At 49.5% G+C, this 27,989-nt stretch overlaps 10 protein-coding genes across 10 annotated transcripts; 4 read left to right on the forward strand and 6 right to left on the reverse strand.

The window, feature by feature from the left end:
* Window positions 1–1,305: 1,305 nt before the first annotated feature.
* FIESC28_11066 (uncharacterized protein) lies at window positions 1,306–3,726 on the forward strand (the record flags this gene model as incomplete). The annotated part of the gene is made up of 1 exon (XM_031165196.1): window positions 1,306–3,726. One exon carries the CDS (start codon window positions 1,306–1,308, stop codon window positions 3,724–3,726), a length of 2,421 nt encoding a protein of 806 aa, XP_031010748.1.
* A 1,485-nt stretch (window positions 3,727–5,211) lies between these two features.
* Window positions 5,212–5,901, reverse strand: FIESC28_11067 (uncharacterized protein; the record flags this gene model as incomplete). The annotated part of the gene is made up of 1 exon (XM_031165197.1): window positions 5,212–5,901. The coding sequence occupies one exon, from the start codon at window positions 5,899–5,901 to the stop codon at window positions 5,212–5,214; it is 690 nt and encodes a 229-aa protein (XP_031010749.1).
* A 595-nt stretch (window positions 5,902–6,496) lies between these two features.
* FIESC28_11068 (uncharacterized protein) lies at window positions 6,497–7,204 on the reverse strand (the record flags this gene model as incomplete). Its single annotated transcript, XM_031165198.1, has 1 exon — window positions 6,497–7,204. The coding sequence occupies one exon, from the start codon at window positions 7,202–7,204 to the stop codon at window positions 6,497–6,499; it is 708 nt and encodes a 235-aa protein (XP_031010750.1).
* Window positions 7,205–9,116: 1,912 nt separating this feature from the next.
* On the forward strand, window positions 9,117–11,226 carry FIESC28_11069 (uncharacterized protein; the record flags this gene model as incomplete). The annotated part of the gene is made up of 2 exons (XM_031165199.1): window positions 9,117–9,143; window positions 9,220–11,226. 2 exons carry the CDS (start codon window positions 9,117–9,119, stop codon window positions 11,224–11,226), a joined length of 2,034 nt encoding a protein of 677 aa, XP_031010751.1.
* A 447-nt stretch (window positions 11,227–11,673) lies between these two features.
* Window positions 11,674–12,225, reverse strand: FIESC28_11070 (uncharacterized protein; the record flags this gene model as incomplete). Its single annotated transcript, XM_031165200.1, has 1 exon — window positions 11,674–12,225. One exon carries the CDS (start codon window positions 12,223–12,225, stop codon window positions 11,674–11,676), a length of 552 nt encoding a protein of 183 aa, XP_031010752.1.
* Window positions 12,226–12,651: 426 nt separating this feature from the next.
* Window positions 12,652–14,612, reverse strand: FIESC28_11071 (uncharacterized protein; the record flags this gene model as incomplete). Its single annotated transcript, XM_031165201.1, has 3 exons — window positions 12,652–13,186; window positions 13,241–14,371; window positions 14,422–14,612. The coding sequence occupies 3 exons, from the start codon at window positions 14,610–14,612 to the stop codon at window positions 12,652–12,654; spliced, it is 1,857 nt and encodes a 618-aa protein (XP_031010753.1).
* A 1,527-nt stretch (window positions 14,613–16,139) lies between these two features.
* Window positions 16,140–19,645, forward strand: FIESC28_11072 (uncharacterized protein; the record flags this gene model as incomplete). The annotated part of the gene is made up of 3 exons (XM_031165202.1): window positions 16,140–16,152; window positions 16,251–16,757; window positions 16,809–19,645. 3 exons carry the CDS (start codon window positions 16,140–16,142, stop codon window positions 19,643–19,645), a joined length of 3,357 nt encoding a protein of 1,118 aa, XP_031010754.1.
* Window positions 19,646–20,067: 422 nt separating this feature from the next.
* FIESC28_11073 (uncharacterized protein) lies at window positions 20,068–22,947 on the reverse strand (the record flags this gene model as incomplete). Its single annotated transcript, XM_031165203.1, has 4 exons — window positions 20,068–20,478; window positions 20,533–20,711; window positions 20,754–22,490; window positions 22,545–22,947. The coding sequence occupies 4 exons, from the start codon at window positions 22,945–22,947 to the stop codon at window positions 20,068–20,070; spliced, it is 2,730 nt and encodes a 909-aa protein (XP_031010755.1).
* Window positions 22,948–23,695: 748 nt separating this feature from the next.
* On the forward strand, window positions 23,696–24,515 carry FIESC28_11074 (uncharacterized protein; the record flags this gene model as incomplete). The annotated part of the gene is made up of 3 exons (XM_031165204.1): window positions 23,696–23,744; window positions 23,846–24,288; window positions 24,342–24,515. 3 exons carry the CDS (start codon window positions 23,696–23,698, stop codon window positions 24,513–24,515), a joined length of 666 nt encoding a protein of 221 aa, XP_031010756.1.
* A 400-nt stretch (window positions 24,516–24,915) lies between these two features.
* FIESC28_11075 (uncharacterized protein) lies at window positions 24,916–27,933 on the reverse strand (the record flags this gene model as incomplete). Its single annotated transcript, XM_031165205.1, has 6 exons — window positions 24,916–25,263; window positions 25,319–25,967; window positions 26,019–26,081; window positions 26,133–26,754; window positions 26,806–27,621; window positions 27,792–27,933. The coding sequence occupies 6 exons, from the start codon at window positions 27,931–27,933 to the stop codon at window positions 24,916–24,918; spliced, it is 2,640 nt and encodes an 879-aa protein (XP_031010757.1).
* Between the last annotated feature and the right edge of the window lie 56 nt (window positions 27,934–27,989).

A 27,989-nucleotide genomic window follows, 5' to 3' on the forward strand; every position in this document is an offset into this window, starting at 1 on the left:
TGAATCATGTATCGAAATAAGCGAATTGAGGGAGGCTCGAGATATCGAGTGACCAAAGTTGAGTTTGGATGTTTCCCTTTAAGTGCACCCGAATAGGAAAAGTTTATCGTCTTGTCGTCTTCTCCGTTTCTCAATCCTGCCTAGGGTGTTTAATTCTGGTCTGTTCTCCCCTGGTCTCTCCTTCCCTTCGCTTCACTTCCCCTCCTAGCTCCTGCCCATTCTCCCTTGCAGCATATCTCGTGCCTGAGGTGGGCTTAGTTCCCTTTAGCTTACCCATTGATCCTCCATCTTGTAAGGCAGGCAGGTACGGAATGGATAGCTCATACTGCAATTTACACAGTACAGTACCCATACCTACTACCTTCCCCGTACCACACCACCCAGAGATGGTAGGTACGAACGGTACTGCAATTGCTTGTACTGCACCTGCAGTCTTACTAGGAACCTTAGTACTTGTTGGCTTACAAGTTCCTCCCACCCCCTCCCATTTTGTTTTGTAGACTGCATTTCTTCTCCCTACCATCCCATCCATCAAAACCTCTTTGTTATTCTTCTCCTCTATTCTCTCTTGTTTGTATACGCGCCTCTTTTCCTTGGCTCCCGTCTGATTGCCTCGTCTCTCGCTCGCTTCGCTCTTTACCAGTCTCACTCACTCACTTGCTGCTGTATACGATAAACGTATTATTGACCCGAGTCGCTCGCTCCTCCAATTCGTCCTTCTCTACGGTATTACTTCTTGTTATACTCTCGCCACCACCAACGTACTGCGAGAATATCTACTTTCCGTTCTGGGTAATAAGTCATCACCGGGCCTATTACTCCATCAAGTCCATACCTGCGCCATATCACCACGGAACTTTTTGGTTCGAGCTGCGATCTACAGCACCAAGACGGGAAACCCGCATTTCGTCTACATCTCACCTACGGTACTGGTCACTCTCGGTCTGCGTTACACATTTGAATGCACAAATTCATGCCGCGCATTTCTTAAACGAGGCTTTGTCCCAGGATTACTCCCAAGTCTGGTTATACAGAGGAGTTCGAGTTGCCGCCCGCGTTCGAGCAGTACAGAAACCCTACCTATGCCGCTCTACTCTGCATAATACTTAGCATACGTTCTCTACAGCGACGCCTACCGTTTGTCTTGCTGACCCAAACGCTGCACCAACTCTTTAACCTTGAAGCATCTGGGACCCCGCCGCCATGGCTTATAGAGAATCAGTTCTGTCCCATAGTGGCACTTTGGAAGCGTTCCAGAGTCATCATGCTCCATCACGAAGAAGTCGCCCGCCTAACATTGATACAATGGCAGCCGCAGAAAGTCGCGTGCCTCTAAAAGCCGAAAAGGCAAGCAGAAGAGAATCGAGGTTAGGTCTAAGGAGTTTATTCAGTCGATCCAAGGCACCCAAGGAGCTGGGAATTCCTGAGACGCCCACATCTCAGGGCACATCTTTTGGCAGTCGCATATCTCTCGCTGACTCAAATCCTTATTTCTCGTCCCAAGTTGACGTTACGCCCAACGAAACACCCTCGTCTCCTCTCAGCCCGCGTATCTTTTCCTCGATGTTCGAGAGTCAGCAAAGCCCATCTGCTCCTTTACGATCAGCTGGCGCAGTAAAAGTTCAAAGCCCAGCCAAGGCGACTCGAGGGCCACTCTCAACCTGGCACCCTCCTCCTCTATTCAAGGCATTCCCTCAAGCTACTAAGCACATAACACTGCCAGCCACGTCTTTAGCACCCGAGGTTATCCTACGTATGCATGAACGACGAACCAGCACTTCGCGTGACGACACCGCAGAAGCCCTGGACACTGAAGCTGGACCTGCTGAGAAGACCAAGTTCAAGAAGAAGCACCGTCGCAACACATCTGGACCTGCACCCAAGTTCGAATGGACAAACAAGATTTACGTTTTAGTGACAGCCGGATACCTGCTACAATATGCAGCCGAAGGCCCTTTTGATCGGTTGCCCGAAAGAATATTGCATCTCACCAAAGACTCTGCAGCATTTGCGAGCGATGTTATCCCTGGCCGCCATTGGGTAGTCCAAGTCTCTTCAGCTGCCGAATCCGATGGAGCACCAGCATCCGACTCGCGGTCACTTTTCTCCCGCTGGAACTTCCGGGCCACTGAGCGGCGTCATGCCTCGAGTCTGCTCATGGTATTTGAGTCTGCTGAAGATATGGAAGGCTGGATTGCAGCGTTGCGCCGCACAATTGAGGTTTTAGGAGGAAAGAAAACGCTCACCGAGACAGGCAAGCCCAAGGCAGAGGACGAAGTCGGACCCCTAAGGGAGAAACCCAGCCAAAGGACCCTGGTAGTGAGAGACCCAAACCGTTTATCGCGAATAGCAACACAAAACTCCCAGACTGCTCAAAGTCCTGAAAGCATCCAAAGTCCCCAACTGTTACCATTGCAAGGCAGGCCAGATGTCAATCGTTCGGTCACCAATATCGTTGAGCACGAGCCTGCAGTTGATCAACCATCGGATGACATTTCCACGACCAACAGCTTCGTATCTCATGATGGCAGGCAGTTGGAAAGCTTACGCGAGAACTCGAATCGCTTGTCTTTCATATCATCTGGTCAACGAACAGTAGTAACATCGGCTGGATCCTCTCCAGAATCATCACCAATTGTCGATACTTTCCCAGTGCCCGGAGAGAACAAATTATCCCTCGAGGAGTCGCACCCTTCACTCGAGCCAAAACCACGACCTAACGCTGCTGCCATCTTGGATCGGAGACAGTCTATGCAAGTTCTCAGTCCTTTTGTGGAACTACAAGGCGGTGCTGTCAACCTACGACCCCAATCCAGCTATGGATCTGGCGCTCAAGACACGAAGACCCCAACACCCAATTTCAGCGTACCAAACTCGTCGAACCGAAGATATTCCTATGCAAAGAACATCGCCCAGGAATTTGGAATGGCTCCCCAGTCAGGTCCGTTGGAAACTCGGTCATTGGGCCGTAGAGCACCTCCCACGACTCTACCAATTGCGAGACCTTTGTCCATGGTTGCTGATCAGCCCTCTCCAATGGACGACATACACGAACGACCTGTGACACGACATGGAGATGAAACACCATCGACCATGCCTACAAGTGACGATTTGGCGTCCTTGCCTCAAATCCCTACCTCTTACGACATAAACTCACGGCGACCAAGCCTGGCGCCGATAGATGAGCCTGCCGCCGAAACTAGCCGTCCAACGAGCTTGCGCCGACATTCAGACCTCCGCCAACGTCGTAAATCCGAAAACCCTGGCGCCTTTCCACGAAACCTGACAAGCTCATCCCGAACAAGCCTGGATCAAAAGACACGCTCTCGAACATCCCTCATCGGAGCAGACGAGGCAGCTCGCCGCCGCGCTTCTCTTGATGCCTACAGTGACAGACAGAGTGATTCTATGTCAGCCAAGGTTCGGGCTCAGAGGCGAGCAAGCATGCAATCTGTGATGTCCGATCGGGCATCTCAGTACAGTGCCTCAGCCGATCTGCCTCTTCCTATGGCGCCAGAATCTCTTCCTCTACCTGCTCCTCCACCTACAGTTCCTCTTCCTCCAATCCCTTCGTCCGCGAGTAACCCTAGCCTGGTGCCAGATTCCGGCAGGAAGAGCTTGGTTATCCGACGAAGCATGCCTCAGTTGAATGAGGTCCCTCCCCCAATGCCTCCTCCAACATGTGCGCTGCCTCCACTTCCATCTAAGCTACAACTTAAGGCTTAGCTTCAAAACACGAATACTCAAAATATACCCCTTTCCTACTACTTTAACGACTACGACGGAGCGTCTCATGCGATTTTTCTTGTTTAATCAAAACGATATTGGGCGCAGTTCTTAGAACATCATCACTATTTTTTCTTTTGTTTTTGGGTCACGGATGCATACTTGTACTATATAGAACTGTTGGGCTAGGAAAGGACATACTTGTTGCAATTCCGGTTATGCGACCACGTCCTGGAATGATATCCACGTATAGGTGTACAAGGGAACAGACTGTTGAAGCTATATGATCCATAGTAGAGGCAGATGATCTCGTCTGTCTATCTTGACAGAACAGTCTAATATTATTAGTTTTGACAAACTTGAAACTGCCACATGCAGTTGCCAGCTTATTGATTCTTGAATTGGGGTGTCTGTAACTTGTCTTCTTCTTCTCAGTGCAAGCATAAGGTAATAACTCCGTCTTCAATGTCGTAATCAACAGCAACCTTTCAGTAAAGTCAAACCTCGATAAGTTAGGTGTATAAGTTGCGTTAGCTACTGAACTCTTACAACAATGAAGACATATTAGCAGCTACCAAGCTGTACGCAAGGCGACTTCTTCCTCTTGTAACCTTCAACGGATCCGACACAACAAGCGAACTAAGTCAGTTGAGAATTAGCTGCTGAGAGCATACGAGACAGCATAATTTGGTCACCTTGTGCGAGGCTAGACTGGTAATTAAGATACTTTATTTCTGTAGCCTAAGCCTTAGAGAATAATTCTTCTAATGCAATCTCTCGATAATATTAATTATGCTATCGGGAAACGATTCATCTTGGGTATTTGATAACACGCAGAATCAATGCTCTTGCTATCCGCCTCTTCTGACACCCCGGCACTATACTAGAGCTGGCTTTCTGTTGCGTTGAACGAGCCTACTAACTTCTTCCCAGAGGGGAATGAGATCAGATTCGTCAAGTTCTGCTTCGTCAACACGGTAAAGGGGTGAGCCGATCAACGATTCAACAGGCTGTATTTTGCCTCTGAAGGACGGATAGGAACCCCCCTCTGCAACGACAAATCGCCTCAAGTCACCCTTCTTAGAGTCAGCCAACAATTCGAATCCACTAATGGGCATCAATCCCCGCCATTCTTCTTTGTCTTGCTCACGCCATAATCGAACTGGATAGGCCAGAACCTCGAAATCGGTCAACTGCGCCGGTTGCTTGTCGATAAAGAGTTGAAGCAAGCGGCGCCAGTCATGTTTTTTCATGGTAAAGCAGTATCGTAAGGAGATTCTCTCCAGTGTTACTGCGTGACGACCAAGGAAGTCAATCAATCCCTCTCCGATCACAGAGAACTCTAGCTCAAATGTTTTTAACATCCGAAAACGAGGTCTGTCCCATTGGATAGGACTTGGGTCTTTCCCAGTTCTAGTGAGGATCCTGTTAATGACGGCCCCTTCAGTAGCAACGATTCTCAAACACTTGACGTTAGTCAAGTGCCTAAAGAACGGCGAGGTCGAAATCCCAGTAAAAAAGTTCATAGTGTGTCATGGAGCGTATATCCTGTTCATTCTGAGTGACTGCCAGTGATATCTCAAATGTTTCAATACTTTTGAGGAGATCGTGCCAAGCGAAATTCAGTAAACTTGACAGTAAACCAATGGGTGGGAAACCTTTCATTTCCAGACGAGAGAAGGCACCGCGATTTTGGAGATTTTGATTCAACGCTCTCAAACTCTGGTCGATAAGATGTCTCCAAGGCACTGATTCTGGCTCCCCGGAATATACGGACTGAAACCTTTCATGGGAGGGCACGCCACATTGGTCGATGCACCAAGTTGAAAGATCGAACTGAAACTTGTAAAGCGAAGGGAACTTGTGGAGGGACCCTAGTACCTGACGAGCCTTGTCGCTGAGCTTGATGCCTTGGTCGGGAGTCTCATCTTCATGAGGTCGAGGATTATGCGGGATGAATCGAATAGTGCGGACAAGTTGTTTTCGGGGACCAATGGCAACAGCGAGAGCCCGGTCTGCCGACTTTGATGTTTCGTCAAAGTCTAGTGTCGAGTATACTTTGTTTTGGAAAACAGCCATGAATCGACGGCATGTCGAGGAGAGCTTCCGTAGGTCTTGGTTGACGCATCGGCCGATCTCAAGGAGAATTTCTGGGGGGAGTTTGTCGAATGACATAGTGAATGGCCTCAAAATCTCTAAGACTTAGGATGCCTAGAGGTAAAGCAGCCTAAATGCTAGTTCGAGTTAGATAAGGTGACTGGATTATCTCGTCGAACATACATACAGCTGCCACTTCTTCTGACATTCAGGCGAGGGCCGAAGCAAAATGGAGTGAGAAGGAGGAGGATGTGAAAGGCAAGTTTGGATGGACCAAAGTCGAACCTTCCTAACACCGTTGTTTATATTTTTTACATGGACTGTATTTGCTTGCACCTGCCGTGTACTTGCTGTGCACTTGCCGTTTTCCTGGCTTTTGTCAGTTAACTGGCCGAGGGGAAGGAAGGTACGGAGAGTAATTCTGACAAAGAGAAAGAGGCGGGCAGTGGCGACTGCCTATGTTTAAGTCTTGATACGGGATGCTCCCGGCCCTGCATATTCTGAGAATAAATTACACTTATCAAGAGTAATTCGGACATATACTGAATTTATAGATCCTAGTAGCCTATTCCCGTCACATTCTATGCATTAACGTCTAAAATAGTGTCGTAAAGTCGTAATTTAAACAATATCAAGAAATAAAATACGCAAATTCCATGACCCAACTCTCATATCATCTACGATCTCGGCTGTATCTCCTGCTTTCCCTTCTAGGCGAATAGTCTCTCGGCGAGTATTCCCTCGATGAACGATATCCTTCACCAATCAGGGGATCCCGACGGTACCGGTCCTGGCTACGTCGTCGTGAGCGGCGCGGAGCCGTAGAAACGCTGTGCTCCTCTTCCACAACAATCTCGTTATCGGATGAAAGCATTGAATCTTGAGCGTAGCGCGGAGCAGGCGGGTCGACGATGACACGCGAGGCCTGGCTTTCGCTGACGAGGGGAGATCCTCTTCTGCGGCTTCGGTCCCTCGATTGCACTGTTGTACGAGATCGTGTCCTCTTTGATCTGGATGTAGCCCTGCTACGGGATCTGTTTCTCGGTCTGCGGTCCCTTCTGCTTCGGAAACTCAGATATGTGGATGTGTCGCCTGTGACTGTGCTCATAGGATAGCCTGATACCACTGTGGAAGCGCCGTCGCCCATGGGTCTCACGACGGGGCCACGATGTAGGAGCATGTAGATGAGGTATAATAATAGGAGGAAGGCTGCTACAGAGCCAAGGACAATGCCAGCGACGGCACCGGGATGAAGGGAGGTATCGGCACTCTTGTAAACTGTTGGCACGGCGGTGAAGGATGGGCTTGAGTCGTCATTCTGGCGAACTGCGAGAAGATGATGCCCTGAGGGTATCGTCGTCGATGGAGGAAGGGCGGGCATTTTGTCGGTGTCTGAATGTCTACTGCATGACAATAAATAACGGCAAGATGGATAAATGACAGCGCTGAAGAGTTTAAAGTAATTGTCAAGGCCAAGAGAGAGTAGAGATGAGAGAAGATTATGAGGCTGTTTTGTTTGTAGAGTAAAAGTAGACAGGATATCTCGGCGTCGAATCAATTAAAGTTGCACGTCCCCTAAGCCCAGTCGAGCCCAGCCACGTCGTTTTTTTCTAATTGAACGTCGTGCCCTTGCACTTGAGCGCGCGTCTTTCAACGGTAGCTAATTTTACCGAAACACGAAACAGCGTGTTTGATCTTTACTCTTCAATAAGATTTATTTTTCAGATCATCTTTCCTTATTCTGGTCATTTTCGTATAATCAAGTCTGAGGTCGGCTTCCGTCTCCAACAGCCCGCCTTCCTACTACGGTAGTTTGTTTATCAGGTTGCATGAGACCTGATGGGCTGCGAAAATCCTGTGGGTCTGCCGTGATTTGCGCCACAAGAAAGGCCTCAATTGAGTTGTGGCGCAGCGCAGGTCTCGACGGCAGCCGTGATATCTCGAGCAGTTTAAGCCATGATAAGGATCAAATGGTTAGCTGCCGCAGAACAAAATGCACTGAGTGTTTCTATGATAAGATGAGTCAAAAATCCAACTGGATTATCTCTCATTTCCTAGTTGTGGGATGTCTACCAGTGCTAAAGCAAGCATCTACACGCAAGTGGAATACTCCGGCCTCGTATTACACTGTGGAAGTCAAGAGTACAAAAGATAAGTATAGAGTCAAGATGTTAGGCTCGGTATCGGTTTCCTGGTAGAAGCCATATATTTGCTCGTTTAGTATCCTTTCCTAGATCTGGTGTCTCAAGCGTAATATAGTAAAACAACATCGGGTTGACGTTATTCGCTTAATGCCGAGTTTTCGTTTAAACAAGCGATGACTTCATCAGGCCTCATGGGAGTCATGAGGTACGGTCTGATAGACAAGAGCCTCATGCCATCGAGTTTGAGTGTGATTGATAATCTGTTCATCACTTTCACATGTCTGCGTGGGAGGCGATATAAATTTGCAACTACAACGCTTAAGGTACACTCAAAACTGTATTTGCTGTTCTGTCTATGCCGTCATCCACTCGGTACGAGCTACTGTGAGTTGGACTGTGCGTAATAGCTATCATGACACCGGCTATTTGACCGGCACCAAGCTATTTAGATGGATTAACCCGGTAGATAGTCTCAATGAAGCTGTAGGCAGACAACTTTCCGTGTCATGACTTGCCATCTCGCATGCCCGAATGGAAAGCCGTGACTTTTCCGGTAAACCCGAAGCTCGTCATCACGTGCGGCAAAGCTTTTTCTCAGCCATTTCTGGGGAATGGGACCTAGCGTTCAGCGCGGGTCCTTGCGCTGCGTCCGGCGACTGCTGAACCCCATTGGCTCCGCAGAATCGGACATGCAACCGGAGAGAAGACTGTAGCTTTGGTTGACTGGTATCAATTGATTTCAGCAAATATCTGTAAAGTGGACGCTCAGTCAATTGATTTCGTTTACAACTGAAAACGACACCTTGCAACTGTCTCATGCAATTGTCAGTATCACCGTTATCGGGAGCCATTCCGTCCATCGACTTTGCGGGATCTTTCAGGCAGGTTCGGGGTGGGTCCCTTGGGGAACAACCATGGTCCGAACCTAGCCGGTAGTGGAGACGCCACAGTGCTTGCCTCTTTCCTTCGGCTTCTATGACTGACCGGGGGAAAGAGCTTTTCTCGAGGTAAAAAAATTCGTTCCTCTGGATTCCATCTCTCCATTCATACTCAATCCTCTAAAACACCACATCCCCCCATCTACTCTCCGACTCGCGCCTTCATCCTTTTTCTTTTCCTGTACACTATACCCATATTTCCATAATCAAGATGTTGGCTTCGCGTTTGTCGAGAGCTGTAAGTAACCCCGCTATACCATAGAGCAATAATGTTGCTCTTCATATCACAATGTCAGTACTGACTTTGGCTTCAGCTTCCCCGAGCTTCCCCTCTCGCCGCTCGATCGGCTGCCTTCACCCGATCTCCTCTGGCCTCCAAGTTCGCTCGTTATGAGTCCACTGAGTCTGAGGGCAAGGTCCAGGGTTCCGTGATCGGTATCGATCTCGGTACCACCAACTCTGCCGTCGCTATCATGGAGGGCAAGGTCCCTCGCATCATTGAGAACTCCGAAGGTGCCCGCACCACCCCTTCAGTCGTTGCCTTCGCCGAGGACGGTGAGCGACTCGTCGGTGTCGCTGCTAAGCGTCAGGCCGTCGTCAACCCAGAGAACACCCTCTTCGCTACCAAGCGATTAATAGGACGCAAGTTCAAGGATACTGAGGTTCAGCGCGATATCAAGGAGGTTCCTTACAAGATTGTTCAGCACACCAACGGTGACGCCTGGGTCTCCGCTCGTGGCCAGAACTACTCTCCCTCCCAGATTGGTGGTTTCGTCCTCAACAAGATGAAGGAGACCGCCGAGGCTTACCTCTCCAAGCCCCTCAAGAACGCCGTCGTCACTGTCCCCGCCTACTTCAACGACTCTCAGCGACAGAGCACCAAGGACGCTGGTCAGATTGCCGGCCTTAACGTCCTCCGTGTCGTCAACGAGCCTACTGCCGCCGCCCTTGCTTACGGTCTCGAGAAGGAGGCTGACCGCATTGTCGCTGTCTACGATCTTGGTGGTGGTACTTTCGATATCTCCATCCTTGAAATCCAGAACGGTGTCTTCGAGGTCAAGTCTACCAACGGTGACACCCACCTCGGTGGTGAAGATTTCGATATTCACCTCGTCCGCCACCTTGTCCAGGACTTCAAGAAGACTTCTGGCATTGACCTGTCTGGCGACCGCATGGCTATCCAGCGTATCCGTGAGGCTGCTGAGAAGGCCAAGATCGAGCTTTCTTCTTCTCTCTCCACCGACATCAACCTTCCTTTCATCACTGCCGACTCTTCTGGCCCCAAGCACATCAACATGAAGCTCAGCCGAGCTCAGCTTGAGAAGATGGTTGACCCTCTTATCAGCCGCACCATCGAGCCCGTCCGCAAGGCTCTCAAGGATGCTGGCCTCTCCGCTAAGGAGATCCAGGAGGTCATCCTCGTTGGTGGTATGACCCGTATGCCCAAGGTCGCCGAGTCCGTCAAGGGCATCTTCGGCCGTGACCCCGCCAAGTCCGTCAACCCCGATGAGGCTGTCGCCATTGGTGCCGCTATCCAGGGTGCTGTCCTCTCCGGTGAGGTCAAGGACCTTCTCCTCCTCGATGTTACTCCTCTGTCTCTCGGTATTGAGACCCTCGGTGGCGTCTTCACTCGTCTGATCAACCGTAACACCACCATCCCCACCAAGAAGTCTCAGGTCTTCTCCACCGCCGCCGACTTCCAGACCGCTGTCGAGATCAAGGTCTACCAGGGTGAGCGTGAGCTCGTCAAGGACAACAAGATGCTCGGAAACTTCCAGCTTGTCGGCATCCCCCCTGCTCACCGTGGTGTCCCTCAGGTCGAGGTTACCTTCGACATTGACGCTGACTCCATTGTCCACGTCCACGCCAAGGACAAGTCCACCAACAAGGACCAGTCTATCACCATTGCTTCCGGTTCCGGTCTCTCTGAGAGCGAGATTGAGCAGATGGTTGAGGACTCCGAGAAGTACGCTGAGGCCGATAAGGAGCGCAAGGGTGCCATTGAGGCTGCCAACCGCGCTGACAGCGTCTTGAACGATACTGAGCGTGCTCTTAACGAGTACGCCGACAAGCTCGACAAGACTGAGGCCGACTCCATCAAGGAGAAGATCACCACTCTCCGCGAGTTCGTTGCCCAGAACCTCTCCGGTGAGGGTACCGCTACCGCTGCCGAGATCAAGGAGAAGACCGATGAGCTCCAGGTTGCTAGCTTGAACCTCTTCGACAAGATGCACAAGGCCCGCAACGAGGGTTCCGGCGAGCAGACCTCTTCTGAGCAGTCTCAGGAGGGTGAGAAGAAGGAGGGTGAGAACAAGCCTTAAATGTCTTGATCTTGTGTTATAAAATTTGTTACAATATCCGAGGATCAAGTATCTGTGCGGCTCAGATACCTTGACCTCCCCATGTATTTCACTGTATCATATATCCCGCCCAGCCGCTTTTACACTTTTTATGTTTCAGGGTCGGCGGACCAGGCGTTGGAGCTTTAAAACCTCTATTGAGAGATATCTTTGGTTGTTTTTTCGAGATGATGTCACGCAACGGGGGATCATGTTGAATATATGTATCATGACTAGCCTTTCATAGGTAGACTAATCACACTTCCCCCCTCAAACCATGTTTACCAATTATCAGTTCAAAAGTGTATGTGATGTGATTAAAGCAACAGCTCCGAGGGCTGTTTCTATGCTCTTACTAATGATATCGAGGTATTGTTGCTTGTCTTGTACATATGAAAATTATAAGAAAATGTTGAAGTAATTGCAGTGTCATGACATCCACCCCCACGCCGTGTTAAGTCTATTAACTCCATGCCAATGAATCGTTTTGGCTTTCTTCTGTCCCTCCTTCTCAGCCATGCCTTCGAGTGGACTCCCTCCATTCAACTCCATCATTGACCGTGCAGGCTTCAACTTCGAGGCGTGTGGGCCTGGTAATTGAAATGTATCATACAGCGAACCGCGCTCATTCGGATTTCGCAGTGGGACTCGCTCCCCTTGACGAACAGTGTTTGTAAACAAAAGTTGTCGAGATTCTATTTCGCACTCGGATATAGGTCGAATCTTTTTCTCTTTCTTTCTTTTGCTGCTGCCGCTTGATGATGCTGTTGGTGAGGGTGGTGGGTATGTGGTGTCGAGAAACCAGCCGCGACGCTTGGATAGACGTCGTTCGAGGAGTTGGCGGATGATGGATATGAAGAGAGACACAACGACGAGGATGATTGCGATTGCGAATACGGTTGCTGGATAAGGATGCATCTTAGACGAAGGCTCGGATTGCCAGTCTTTTGGTGATGATCGTGGTACTGGATTGTTATCCATTTTGAAACGAGAGTAAGGTGAGTAGAATCACAATTGAAGAACAAAGAATAAATGAAAGTCAGTTTATGATCAAAGGAAAGTGAGGCTAAGAAAAGTCAGTGAGCTTGGACCGCTGTGTTGAAGAGGCTGAACAAGCATCTTGCAACCAAAGCCCAAGTGTAATTGCAACCTAAGGGCTGTGAGGGCGTTGCGACCAGGATATTGTATGCAAACGGTAAACAAACACCGTTGTATCGGTCACGGAGCGAACTACGTTAAACAGCCAAGGTCATGTCTCTTACAGGAATGGAGTATAATGAGACCAGGCGACTAGTTCGATGAGCATGGATCAAGGGTCATTATAAGACATTCAACGAAGAATTGGAAAGTGGATATGCAGAAAACGGGCTAAGAACGTTGCGATCTCGATTCGCTAAGTTTATTTGACTATGATCTTCCGAAGCCAAACCAACCTCTCTTGCCTTGCTGAGGAGCTGGTGATTCGGCTGTCTTGGGCGCCTCATCCTTAGCCTTAGCAGGCGCTGATTCTTGTTGAGGAGTCTTGCCAGCGTATTCAATGTAATTCCAGGCCACATCGAGGAAGATGGGCTTCACAGGGATAGCGGCGAGCTTGGGAGGGAACTCGACGATGTGGTCCAGGTTGACACCACCAGTGGGGTATTGGTCCTGGGTTTCAATAAGAGGACGCTTGACGGCATCTGAGACGCTCAGCTCGTGGTTCTTTCGAAGAGTGTCAATGTGCACGATGGCACGGTGGCGCTGAAGCTCGCCGTTGAGGAGGTTCTGGAGATACTCGACGTCTTGGGCGGAGACAGACAGGCTGAGGGGAGTTTTGTTTGATCCTTCAGATGCAGGTACATTGGACTGAGATTCGTCAACAAGACCGTCAGCGTGGTTGATAAGAGCCAGAGCCTCGGCAGCATTGCCAGAGGTGGCATGGGAGCGAGCGATAGCCAGCGCCCTAAATGAATATTAGTTATGTTACCATATTGAGAAACAGAGGTTTGAAACTTACTTGAGGGCCTCGAAATATTTAACGTAAGCAGCGATCTGCTCGGCGAGTCCTTGATCGTTGGCCACACCAGGTAGCTCCGTGATGGACTCGATGTTTTGTAGGATTCCATCGTACAGAGCAACCTTTTCCTTCAGCTTAGCGAGCTTCTTTACTGTTGGGATATCCTTCTCGGCTTCTTGAGCTGCCTTCTTCCCCCTTCTCGGTGAGCTATACTGGTCGAGTGCTCCATCGTGCTCTCCCGTCAAAACTCGGCTACGACCGATTCTCCAGCTGATAGTCTCAAAGTTGACGGCGGTACGTGTGATTTGCAAACTCTGCATTCGAGCGTCGCCCTGCTCCACACCCTCGGCCCTCATCTCGTCGATTGCTTGCTTGGTAGCATCGACAGCATCTTGGCTAAGCATAAGAATTTCATCGTACGCGCCAGCTAGCTCATAAGGTCCCCGTCCCTTGGGTTGAGCAAGGTTGGTAGCCAATCGTTCCTTCGCAGCCAGTACGGCACCCCAAGCCATCGCAATTTGCGCATCCTCAATGTTGACCTCCCGAGACCTCCAAGTCAGAGTCTTGGGTGCGCCCTCGGCGCTGGCAATTCCATCCTTGGCCTTTGCTTCGTCTGACTTGAGAATGGTGGGGTCGATGTCGTTGATCTGCTTGACGAGGTTGGCGTCGGATTGAGGAAAGGCCTTTCGGGCAATAATCGGAATCGGGACAGTTCGAGGGGTCTTCAGTTGGTAGGCGGCATATCGGATAGAGGGGTCGATGGTTTCGGTGAGCAGGTCCTTGTAGAGATCGCCGGTGGTGGCAGAGGCCAGAGCACTGTAGATGACACGTGCCGCCGCATAGTTTTGCAAGCTTGCTTCCCAGCTCTGCTTCTCGAAACTGGCGGTACCACGGATAAGGTAAGCGTATGCGTTGGCCTCGAGGAGATCATTCTGAGAGGCGCCAGATACGTCGGTTTGAGAGAGGGCTTCGACAAGCTCCTCAGCAGCACGGGTGGCCTTGATAAGACGGGAGGCGATATGCGATCGAAGTCGGCCTGTAATTCCCTTGGAGTCGTTATCATGACCAGACTTCATCTTCATAGTCTGAGCCCAAGCTCGCTCGCTTGTAAGGAGAAGTAAATGGACATATCTAAACTATGGTCAGGCCAGTTTGTGGTTGAATAGTCAGAATGTGCCTACTCGTGGTTCTGGGCGATCTGCTCCGCGGTAACCTTTTCATGATCGCGAAACTTTCCGCGATTTCTAGTCGCAATGCCCAGCTTCTTTCGACAAGATAGAAGACGCTTGGTGCAGCTCTTGTGGTAGGTCGAGTAATCACCATAGAGGAGAGCCTGGTCGCGGCCCTGGACAACGAATTTGGTGATGTCCATGGCTGCGTTGTGATTGGGAAAACCAACTGCGCAGTATTAAGTTGCAATCAGCAGTTTTAGACGAGCAGTCTGGGGCTCGACGTTGGGCTGATGCGATGGCCGAAGGAGTGAGGTCGATAAAAGGACTGGATGAGGCTTGACGTGGAGGTTTAGCGGGGAGCAGCAAGGAAGGTGGGCGAAATGGCGGGGCACTTTCCTCATCCACAAAAAATCGATTAATTGAGCAACATAAATTGTTAGTGGCGGCGCAGTTTGATTATTGTATGTAATTGGTGATGGCATCATTAGAGACAAAATTTGAAGGGGAGCATTGTCTTAATATCCTGTATATTATTGTAACTTATTTTTGCAACAATGGTGCTTCAACTGACAAGTTCATCAACACCATGAATAATTGGTCTCAGTTCATGATGGACTGATGGATGGGGCAATAGACATCTACATCTCCGAGGCCAAACACCTTAATAATAAACAATGGCTTGTACAAACTTCTTTCACATGTTTTGAGTGTCAGAGTTCTGTAAACTCAGAAACAGCCACTACTAGATTGAAATTAGCATGGAGATAATATAGGTACTGTATATATTCAACAATTGGTTAAGGAGGCATGTTAGTTGAGCCACGTATTGAGGATGTATGAGTTGATTGATTCATATACAATTCCTTGATTATTTTCACATCACAAGTTTAAGTGACCCATTATTGGATCCATAGATTACACTCATTGAGTCAATCTTGATTGATATGTAGTCAGAATTGAGAGGGAGAAAAAGCCTCGAATACGTCCCGTCGTTGATCATGTGCTCTACAGAGCCTGAAGCTAAACCGGGATAGGCAGAAGGTGCCCACCTTTATGGTGAACTTGTGGCTGCGTGACCACTGCAACTCAGATCTTGACTGCGAAAGTCACGCTTTGTCACGCGCCAGGGGACGTGCTTCCCCAATCCCCAAAATCTACTAACATACAAGCACAGCACAGCACAGCGCTTTATGCGCAATACCCAAGGCAGCCTACCCCTACCTCAGGTTACTTTACAATACAAACTCTTACTCTTCCTCCCTCGGGTTTCCTCCATCTTCTCTTCTCCCCTAAATGATTCAAGGGTTTGAATCATCCTCGACTCGGTTGCGATAGAGGCTCATTCTACTTCTACTTTTGCCTCCGTGAAACTGGGGTGCCCTGTTCCCGTCCCTCTTCTTCCTTGCCCCTCGTCCCTGATAACGAATATAGAGGCGGCTTATCATCGCATTGTTTCGCCTTTGCACATTCAAGATCAAGCATCATCTCGTCTCGACATTCAAGACCAAACGCAATTTCATCTGGACGTTGGGCACGTGAACGTGAACTTTACACTCCTTCCCTTTTACTCTTTCGTTTCTTGTATCTTTTAGATACTTAATAGTCACCTCACGGTGCAATACTTCTCATGAGAGTAGCACCTCTTCTCATCCAACTGACCCGCCCAACACCTTCAACAACCTGCATCCTGCAACTAGCCGCCTGCCACCCGCGGCCACTTTAAAGAGATGGCTACAAATGGTAAGTTCTTTTGCCAGTCGTTAATCCTTCTGGCTATATTATCAGCCACCTTTTCAACCTCCAAATCCATTTCATGTTCCATATCTGACCTTGTCTAGGCCAGCCATCTCACTCCGCAAGCGGTGTTCCACCATGGAACCCGGCCGCTCTGCTGCAGCCAAACCACAGAGCGGCTTCCAGCCCGAACCTTGCAAACACCACGCATGGGCATTTCTCTCCTTCTACTCTGCAGCATAATCAAAGTTTCCAACAGCGACCTCACATGAACATGAATAGCAACAACAGCTCCATGGTCTTTCAATTCTCCAGTCCTAATGATACCCCATCTGCTGGCCCCTCTAGCCGATCTTCTACTCCAGGCAGTAGTTATGCAAATGGTTTCAATGGTACAGGTAACTTTATTGAGCGTATGAATAATGTTCAACATCGTTCTGTGGTTCCTCAACCAAAGCGACGGAGAACCGAGGACAGTGAGGGAGTGCATCAATTCATGACTCCGGTCCAGGGTGGAGGCGGAATGTTGGGACAATATGTTACAGATAAACGCAAGGAAGCTAACAGCTCAACTGCTTCACCTTCTATGATGACAGTTGATCTCACCAGTGGTAAGCACCTGCTTCTTCGTCCTGACTAAAGACCTTTGCTAACACGGCCAGGAAATGACGATGACGATGTCGTCGTGCAAGATCCCCGAGAAGAGGAAGTATGCTACGGCATGATCAAAGCTCACCTGAGCTGCACTCAAGTTCCCTCACCGAAGCCGGGTACGAAGAGTATTTGGGGGCCGGGCTATCAACCCGCCATCAAAGTTGTGCTCAAGCGACAGATTAATGATCCCTCGTTCAAGATACAAGCATATGATCACACACGCCAGATCATTGGGTTGGTTGAAGCTAATAGTGCCCGAGCTGTAGCTCCTCTTCTCGATTCGAACATCCACTTGAGAACGGATGTACGAATTCCACCCCACCCCAAGAAGCCTGGCGACGAGCCGGGACAACCCACCTCACGATCATACGACCTCGATATTGTTATGTATGGTCCGATCAAGTACGCGAGGAACGTAGGGGCACACTTGAACAAGTTTGGCCAGAAGTTGCTAGCCCCTTACCTTGTCCAAAAGGGTATCCGAGTTCAAAACCCGCACGTTCTTGAATATCGTCCTCCGCCTCCGAGGTCTTACCCGACCAATCCTGTCCACGACGGCATGACTTCTGGTGGTTTTGGAAGTACATTTACCAACCGAACCGTGGAGGAGATTCGTTCAGAAGTTATGGGCGTCTTCGATTCCCTCACACGAAACGACGACTTGCCAGAGATGGAACCCAGTCCAGACATTTTGACGCCTCTACTTAAGCACCAGAAACAAGGCTTGTTCTTTATGATGACGAAAGAAAGGCCTCGTGAGGCCCAGGTTCAGGAGAAAACAATGGTTTCCTTTTGGCAAGACAAATGGGGACAGAATGGCCAAAAGATATACTTCAATGTTATCACCGGACAGAATCAAGCCAAGCCTCCAGTGGAAACTCGAGGAGGGATCCTAGCTGACATGATGGGCCTTGGCAAAACGCTGAGCATTCTATCTTTGATCACAACCTCCACTAACGAAGCCTATACGTGGGAGCGGCAGGCACCCGTCCAGCCAGAAGCACCAGAGCAGAAGCCGACCAAGCACGAGGTTCTATCACAGCAGCCAACTCTTGCTCTGACGCCTTTGATGCAAAACGCAAGGTCTACTTTGCTCGTCTGTCCTCTCAGTACGGTAACGAACTGGGAAGAGCAAATCAAGCAGCACATCCGGCCTAACTCTCTTACTTACCATATCTACCATGGCCCCAACAGAATCAAGGACCCAGCCAGGCTCGCAACATTCGATCTCGTGATTACGACATACGGCTCCGTATCAAACGAACTTAGTTCTCGTCGAAAAGGAAAGGAAGGCCAATATCCCCTGGAGCAAATTGGGTGGTTCAGAATTGTGCTGGATGAGGCTCATATGATTCGTGAGCACAGCACTCTCCAGTTCAAGGCCATTTGTAGGCTGCAGGCCGATAGACGATGGGCTGTTACCGGTACGCCTGTACAGAACAGGTTAGACGATCTTGCGGCTCTTCTGGCTTTCCTTCGACTACATCCTTTCCATGATCGAACCAAGTTCCTCCGATATATTGTGGAACCCTTCAAGGCCTGCGATCCCGAGATCGTGCCAAAACTGCGAATTCTCGTCGACACAATCACGCTGCGCCGATTGAAAGACAAGATCGATCTGCCTCCTCGAGAGGACCTTGTTGTCAAACTTGATTTCAGCCAGGATGAGCGCAGTATCTACGAATTGTTTGCGAAGAACGCCCAGGATCGTGTGAAAGTCCTCGCGGGGACCCATAACGGCGGTCAAGCACTCGGCGGCAACACTTACATACACATTCTCAAGGCAATTTTGCGACTTCGTCTGCTGTGTGCACATGGAAAAGATCTCCTCAATGACGCTGACTTGGATGCATTGCAAGGAATGTCTGCGGAAATGGCAATTGACATAGATGATGACGACGACGATAACAACAAGCCAGCTCTGTCCGATCAGAAGGCACACGAGATGTTCACTCTGATGCAAGAGACTAACAACGACGCATGTATAGAATGCAGCAGGAAGCTTGGTTCTAACGAGAGCTCCAACATCGAAGCAGAAGGACAGGATGATATCCTGGGTTTCATGACACCTTGCTACCATGTCATATGCCGATCTTGCATCAAGATGTTTAAAGAACGGGTCAAGTCGGTGACAGCACCTGGTCAGAACAGCGGAAACTGCCCAGTTTGCAACGCGTATGTGCGACACTGTTTTGTTCAACTTCACCGAAGGGAAGTGGACGCGGAGCATGACGGTCCAGCCAAGCCAAAGTCGCGAAATGCTGTCAAGAACTTTGACAAATACGACGGTCCTCACACCAAGACCCGTGCTTTGCTCGAGGATCTTTTGAAGTCAAAGGCGGCAAGCGAGGCAAACCCGCACGAACCACCATTCAAATCGGTTGTCTTCTCTGGCTGGACATCCCATCTGGATCTTATTGAGCTCGCTCTCGATAACAACGGGATCGTATCTACCAGACTGGACGGAAGCATGAGCCGCACACAACGAACCACCGCCATGGACAGGTTCCGAGAGGACAATAGTGTCCATGTAATCCTCGTGTCCATCATGGCTGGTGGATTGGGCCTGAACCTGACCGCTGGAAACAGCGTATACGTGATGGAACCGCAGTACAACCCGGCGGCTGAGGCCCAGGCTATCGACCGTGTCCACCGACTGGGACAGAAACGACCTGTTCGCACCGTTCGATACATTATGAAGGACAGTTTCGAAGAGAAAATGCTGGAGCTTCAAGAGAAGAAAAAGAAGCTTGCCAGTCTGAGCATGGATGGTCAGAACAGGACCTTGGATAAGGCTGAGGCAGCCAGGCAAAAGTTGATGGATTTGCGAAGTCTTTTCAAATGAGTGATGAATGGATTCGGTTCATGGAGCAATAATGACCGCATGAAACAGGCGTTTTCGGTGTGATTTTCTTTTTACTATCATTATTTGCTATACTCGACTCTCACGAGATGGTTTTCATTCTTCTGGGTTCGCATCATGGGATTCGTGGCCTGGGTGGCATGCGACACTACAAAATACAATCCTGGGATCTGCTATATGGCATGGCGTAACTGGGACCCGGACCTTTAGGGGAGGACAAATGGGACCTTATGATATAGACAATTCACGACTTTAAGCGCGTACTTCTCATATCGTTGAAATGCTCGATTGACTGTCAAGGTTGAATGATTCGGTGGTATCTTAGTTTTACAATGAACCCAATCTACTAGCCCCTATAACGCCTCTCCCCTACCAACCATTTTCGTCTGACAAATCTCTATACTCTATGTCGACTCTTCTTCCTGCCGCAGACCAGCGTACTCTGTTCCTTGGTTCGCAGTACTTAAGCGCGCACAAAGACTAAGCAACACCACCGTCTCCGTCGCAGCATAATGGTTGAGCGCGTCAAGCAGAATTTGCAGATGACGGCTGAAATTGCCCTCCCATTTACGGATGATCTCAAACAGGTTATCAATACGGGCGTCTGCGTCACCATTCCCGGCAGAGTCCCCGTTGGCTGACGTAGAGCCGCGTTGAACTACCTTGGTCATTTGGAAGCGCTTCCACTGGTCTGCTGTCATGGTTGTGGGCTTGTTGGTGCCCGAAAGATCTGGGTCTGACTTTTCGAGCTCGCGGGTGAGCCAGTTTGTGTAGGCGGCGAAGATTGTGCATGTCTGCATGAGTTTGGAGTGGATCTAGAAGGTAAATTAGTTATGGTTGGAAGCGATTAGTATTGAGGCGAGACTTACTCTCAATAGTTTGCTGTTGGTGAGCATGCATTCCTTGAGACATGTATCCAAGAAGTCGACATGGTCCTGCATAAGCTCATCGACGGTTCGCGTCGGGCCTCCAGAGGTTGAATTGACATCCTCATCCTTCGTCTTTAAACGAGACATGAACTTATTCCAGTTTGGTTCAATGACTTCAGCTGTACAGAAGTAGAGTAGTTGCTGTACAAAGACCAACATACGGGCACGAAGCGTCCAAACGCGTCGTTTCCAGATTTCGAGTTTTCTCGAGCCGCCTTTGTGTGCCCAGCTGACGCCTCGAGTCTGTGTTTGCCACGTAGTCGAGAGTTGTGACTCTAGATAGCGTAGAGAAAGTAGGTAACGGAAGAGGGCTTGGTATCGCCACACAGTCTTTCGGCTGATGACGAGTGAGACGGGGAATGGGACAGAGTAGTCGAGTTGTAAAGATGTAAAGCCCACAGCATTCTTGTCGTTGTCAACAGGCTGGTTAGCTAGAGGCTGCAGCGCCTCGCCCTGCTCAATACCAGTAATGTTGACAACACGCTGCAGAGCTTTTGTAAGGATAGTCTCATTCATCTCAACCTTGACATCCTCTTTGAACGGATCAAGGGAGACAAGACTTCCGGGCTGGCGCAGGACAAGATCCAGTAAAGATTGCAGCTTGCCGGTGTTAACAGACTTGACAGGTTTGCGCAATTCAGAAGCGCCCAGCTCGAGGAAGTAAGAGAAGTAATCTGATGGGTCGAGGAAGAAGTAGTGCTTGAGAGAGCGTAGACGCGCGGGTAGTGAGTGAGCTGTGAGGAGTAGTTGCATGAGGGATTCGTTGGCATGAGCGTAGGCGTTATTGACGTTTTCGAGGAATCGGTTGTCGTCGAATGAAGCTGGGACGTCTTTGGCAACTTTGCTAACATCAACGCCACCACACTCTCGAACAACGTTCAAGTACTTCCCAGCTAATAGAACCTTGTCCTTGACGCCCTCGAGTTGTGGCGGAACGTCGTGATCTCGTATTGTGTATCTTCTCTCCCAGTATTCATCGGTATAATCCTGCTCCAGCCTTTCACGGCGAATGCTCTTTTGCTCTTTGATGAGGAATTCTGCATGGGGGTCATGAATTGAACCATGATGGAGCCATCCGTTAAGCATAGACATATAAGGCTTACTGGCATCCCGCAGTAAAGTTGTTAGCAGCGCTCGAGCTGATGGATCTCCCGACAAAGACTCCAGTCGTTTTGTGATTAAGCCAAGAACCACGCCACCTTTGTATATCTTTTTACCAGTCATGTTTCCTGGCATTAAGTCGCCTCCATCTTGAAGCCTCTCAAGGATGTTCTCGAAATCATCGCCACTATCTTCAGATTCATCGGTCTCATCATCAAGCAGAGCGTTCTTTTTGAGTAGTTCATGGGCGAGTGAGTAAAGCTGTAGCATCATCTGGCTGGTGGACATGGTATGAATGTTGAGCACATGTACAGTGAACGTTTCGCTGGTGAGAAATTGAGTCTCAAGCTGCGCAATCATAACAAGATAGTCTTGTAGAAACTTGCGTATTGATGCGCAAAGAGCGTGGTTTACAGCGCCAAACTCCTCTCGACTCTGAACATCAACGAAAGCTTCCAGAGCGGAATAGTATGTTGCCATCTTGAGCATTGACTGAGTCAGGTCCTGCAGACTCGGATCAAGGCCTGGCAGCGTTCTGAAACTGGGTCCTGATAATCTGTCTCGCTCTTCATTGGGGTTATATCCCTTGGCGAATCTGATATACTGTCCTTCATATCCCATGAAGACAAAAAGGAGGTCCTCTACTATAGCAGCTTCTTGGAGCTCCAGGCTCAGCTCACCCAGAGGAGTTGGCTGGGGCGCTTGTGGTATGGTCGAAGCGAGAGGCGGTATGGATATTCGACAGGCTAATGGTGCTGTCGTATGTGGTAGGAGGGTTGCTTCAGGGTTCCATGGTACTGTATAACGAGTCAGTCTTGCGATCTTGAGGTCCATAATTCAGAGTAACAGACCCATAGGAGTCTCAGCTCTCGATTGCCGAGCTTCTGGTATATCATTTCTCGGTGCTTTCGACGTATTTCTACTTTCTGAAGCAGCATTGCGTCGATGTGCTCGTTCCGGACTCGTGGTTCTTGGTACCACGCGCTCAAGTTGAGCTTCAAAGCTGCGTTCTGTCACCCTCCTCGACTCGAATCGGCGCTCTTCATCATGACGACTCGCAGCCCTAGGATTCGTCGAAGCAGAACGTTTATGAGCACCAGAAAAGTTGGGCTGAGGCGAGGGACCCTTGCGAGAATCGGAGCGTTCGGTCTTGAGGTTGGCTGCTGCTGCTGCTGCTGCTGAGACGCGGGGCCTATCGTCGCGGTAGTCGTTGGCGCTTGTTCGGCCCGATGGTCGTGGTGCGCCGGAAGACATTGTTCAGCAGGACTGGGCTACATCTGTGAAGGGAGAAGAAGCTCTCGAGGTGTAGTCGCGGATATAGACGCCTCTAGCTTAGAGTTGTTGATTTGGGGGAGCTGTAAGTGTTTGTGCCCAATTGAAACGCGCGACGAGGCCTGGGTCGACGTGACGTGGGGTTGGTTCAGTTGTTTGGTTGCGGATAGAGTCAATAATTCATGCAGAGCATTTAACAGGGTACAAATTATACTATATTATTCAAGCCATTCTAGTAGTTCTACTATATACTGGTAGTTATCCAATTAACTTTATCGTCTATCAATTCAATGCTACTTTAAATACAGAGTATAGCTGAATTAATATCTTGTCAGGCTGTATCCAATTCAGAGTGTGGCGCAAAACTGTGGCTGTCCACTAACAAACTGGAAGGCTCCAGCTTCTCTTGTAGCGCGGCTGGCTGCTGGCTGGCTGGCTACGTAGGCGGACTGCTTGCCTGCAACTCCACCAGAGCTCGCATCCTCACTCCCATCATTGATTGACTCTCACTCTTTCAGCCTTCCCCATCACGACTCCTCCCACGCCGACTTCGACTCCATCTCACGAAAACCAATTCGCCATTTCGCTTAGGAAAGTTCTACACACGAACTTGACCTCTTCATAGACTAGGAATCACCCGCCCTTCTTCAGTCTAGCTATCATCACCACACACAAACCGCCAAGATGTTTATGGCAAGATCCGAATACGGCATGTTCACCCTGTCTTTCTATGGAAATCTATAGATCTTCTACGTTGCCCGATCTTCGACTAACACTCCGTCAGACCGAGGCATCAACACCTTCTCCCCCGAAGGCCGTCTCTTCCAGGTCGAATACTCTCTCGAGGCCATCAAGCTTGGCTCCACGGCCATCGGCGTAGCCACCTCCGAGGGTGTCATCCTCGGTGTCGAGAAGCGCGTTACCTCGACCCTCCTCGAGACCTCCTCCGTCGAGAAGATTGTCGAGATCGACCGCCACATTGGCTGTGCCATGTCCGGTCTCCAGGCCGATGCCCGCTCCATGGTCGAGCACGCCCGAGTCGAAAGCCAGTCCCACGCCTTCAACTACAACGAGCCTCTCCGCGTTGAGAGCTGCACCCAGGCCATCTGCGATCTCGCCCTGCGATTCGGTGAGGGTGCTGACGGAGAGGAGACTATCATGAGTCGACCTTTCGGCGTTGCTCTGCTCATTGCTGGCTTCGACGAGGATGGTCCTCAGCTGTTCCACGCTGAGCCCAGTGGTACCTTTTACCGTTACGACGCCAAGGCTATTGGCTCTGGCTCGGAAGGTGCCCAGGCTGAGCTCCAGAACGAGTACCACAAGGTGAGCTCCCGTGTTGCACCTTTGTACCAACAGAATTGCTGATATTTCCATAGTCCCTGACTCTCACAGACGCAGAGACTCTTGTTCTCAAGACATTGAAGCAGGTAATGGAGGAGAAGTTGGATGCCAAGAACGTGCAGTTGGCTAGCGTAACCAAGGAGAAGGGCTTCAGAATATACACAGACGAGGAGATGGCTTCAGTCGTGGAGCGACTGCCAGCCAACTAAGGACATGTTACTCATGAATCAAGAGAAATTACGAATAGACACAAGAGACACCCAGATTTGAGGGCATCCAAGGCGTATAATGATAGGCTCACCAAAAAGATACATATAGGGAATTTTTGGTGAGAGCGCCCATAGCCTCATAAGAGGTCAATATTATGTATGTATCATTAATGTACTGTAACGGTACCCACTGCAAGCAGCGCCAGATCTAGAACTACCTCCTATCCAATGCGACTCATGAACAATACTTTCGTCTCTTTCCCTTCCTTCCTTTGTCCGTTTCAAAATCCCTATGATACGCTTATCCAAAATACGGATACTGAGAGATGGCGTGCTATACAAAGATTCAAGAAAGTATCCATGCCCTATATATAACAAAACATTTCACACCTCGGTTCGACTAGTTGTCATCTTGGAGATCGAGAGCCTCAAAATCACGTTCCACACTGAGCAGACCCAACGCAAACTGGGCTCGCTCGACCTTGGGTACGTGAATCTGCCGTCGGATTTCGCCAGTATCGGCTTCTTGAATAAAGCGGTCGATTTGCCGGGGAGCCTGCCATCTGGCGACAGGTACTGGCTCGGTCTCAGCGGCCCTAACATAAGGAGGTCCACGGCCGAGTTGCGCAGCCTTCATCCAAGACGACTCGCATCCTGTAGCGATGCGTTCTGCTGATTGCCATCCAGTTAATCTGGTAATGTCGCGCAGGTGCCTTATCACCCAATGTCGTTGTTGCTCGTCTCGATACTAATACAGTGTTAGCCAGGTACCTGAGCAATTTTACAATCAATCATCCACATACCTCGATCGCTGCCACAAAGAGGCAGAAGCAGCTCTCGATAAATGCAGCACTGACAAGGGTGGTAATCTCTGTAGCCTGCGAAACATCTTCTGACAAACCAGCTGCTATTCGTCCCAGCTTGTTTGAGTAAGGACCTGTCTGAGGTGCTGCCATACCTGCTGCCTGCATGGCTGCAGGAGGCATGGAGGGGTGGCATCGCATGAGATTGATCATGCCCATATAGAAGTTCATCCAGATTCCTGCCACAGAGAACGTTCGATACTGCATGGTCATTCCGAACGGCGAGTCTCGCTTGTCTGAGAACTCGGGCTTAAGTGGTTGAAATTCCGGACCCAGTTTGCTCTCGTATGCTTCGAATCCTCGCTTGATGGACTCCCACTCTTCTAGAGCTATGTGGTAACTCTCGTCCAAATCACTGTCTTCTGTAGAGTCGCTCTGGGGTGATGTCTCTTTTGGCGGTGTGAAACCCCTTGGAACCTGGAACTTGCCATCTGTGGGAAGAATACCGTTAAACGGCGGTGGTGAACTTCCGGCGGCTCCTGGGGGAGGGCCTCTAGCTTGACCCGCACGTTTCTTTCGCGGAATATCTTTGGAAGAGAAATCTGCAAGTCTGCCAAGTAACAGCATCAAATGATCATATGAGCCATAGCTTGGGTTGGTAAGTTAGTTGTAGCCCGGGCACACTATAGTTCTTACTCACATGGCTTCAAGTTTCGATATTGGTGCTCGAGGTGGGCACTGAGACCAAGATTCGTAGTTCATGCTATAGTAGTTGGTTAGAAACTCAGTGTTAGAAGATAGTGCGAAGACTTACAATAGTCTAGTACCAGCCAGCATGCTTTGGTAAACGTCCATTTTGCAGTACCACCAGAACAGATCTCGTACGTTCTCGTAATGCTCGATGTCTCTATCTGTTACCGGACTGGATGGATCGATTCCTTGATTTTTCCCAAGCCCATAGTCTTCCGCTGTGATGTTCTGACCTGATATTGTTTGCAACAGTTCGTAGTCGTGATCGTTGAGTTCGCTCTGAGACGGTATGCTCAAACCAGGGAAGAAGCTGTCCATCTGGTTCTGGTTTTGTGCATCCTTTTCTGCCTGCTTGAAGCGTTTGACTGGCAAGAACTTCCTTGACATCTCCCTTAGAGGTATTTCGCTGAACAAAATCCGAGCTCCTAGAAGATGGTTGCACCACTTGGTATGGTCCGACGACCAAACCTCGAAGTATGACAATAATAGTGTCGCAGCTATGGTTGCAGGCTGCGTTCGTCTCAGGGGTGTGTTCACGTTCCTAGCAATTCTTCGAATCGCCAAGTGGTAGTGTTTCATGGCGGCTGTAGCCGGGATGTTTTGTAACTTGGCTATTTGCAAGGCACCCAAAGCAAGCATGGAGTGAAGCAATGCAGGATGGTTCAAGGATATGACAGGGAAGGTATCTGGGAAACGATTAGTCCTGTATGTTTTGTTCTTGCCATGAGATAACTTACAACTCCATAAGTTGTTAGCGCCTTTCGGGGTAGGGTCAAAGGAATTCTCGCCAGTATGATCGAAAGGATGTCTTTCGTATAGTGACATGCTTGGGCCTGTGACTTGGATGAAATGCATAAAGATCTGCAACATCGCAGGGTCCTTGAGTTCTGTTATTCTGGCCGTAGCTGTGTAATCAGACAGAATATTGCACTGGGCAAACGTCGAAAAGGTCCTAACTCTCGTGCCGTTCGTATCCCATGTTCCATTAAACTGCTTCATTACAGGTCCCAGAACCTGTCGAGGATCATGTGTTTCATCATCTGATTCGCCCATTGAGGCATCGTCCTCTGGTATATCAAGGTCTTCGTACTCGATGCTAGGGGCGGGTTCTGTTTGGTTCGTGTCCATACTTCCCTTTTTGACGGGCAGGGGCTCTGCCTGGACAACAATTGGGTAAGGTGGACCGTATTGCCCATTGAAAGGAAGCATGCCATACTGATCTCGTGGATCTGGCGGTGGCCTATTATAATGTATTGGCGGTTCAGGAGGCGTCATCCCGTTGGCTTGGTTACAAGGATGGGAAGCTGATCCAGCGTTGAAGTCGTATGGATTTGGTCCTGGTTGCATAGCTCCTTGCCCATGAGCATAGTGCCCATAAGGTGCTGGTTGGTGTCCATTGTAGCCGAACGATGGTGGTTTAGGAGCAATCATTGGCAATGGTCCTTGAGAAGACGGCTTTGGCTGTAAGTAACCAGGATGCGCAGATCCGGGAGGATAGTAAGCAGGGCCATAGGGACCTTCCTGTATTGCGCCCATCGGGTGCTTGAAGATGACTCGTTGGTTGTAGCCCTCGCATTGTCGCTTTGATTTGATACAATTGTTGCATATTGGCCTTCCTTCGTCACATTTTATTCGGCGCTTTCGGCAAGCTTCATGAGAGCTTGGGTCAGTGTCGCTATCCTCATATTGTGCTTGTAAAGGGTCCCTCAGGCAGGCAACTTACTCAAGCATCCGGTTTTTGTTCTTTTGCGAATATTGTTTCTCTTTCGATCCGGGTCGTCTCTTCCTTCGTCTTGCTGATGGGAATCCGCAGGAGCCTTTTGGTTGACAGATGCCGATGCAGACGTAGCCTGGTCCCTATCCATGATATACGATTTCCCAGATATTTTTCAAGTCCATACAATTCTCTCCAGGTAGGTAA

Source organism: Fusarium coffeatum (genome assembly GCF_003316985.1).
Source record: "Fusarium coffeatum strain FIESC_28 chromosome Unknown BRIP53273_contig_357, whole genome shotgun sequence".
NCBI lineage: Eukaryota > Fungi > Ascomycota > Sordariomycetes > Hypocreales > Nectriaceae > Fusarium > Fusarium coffeatum.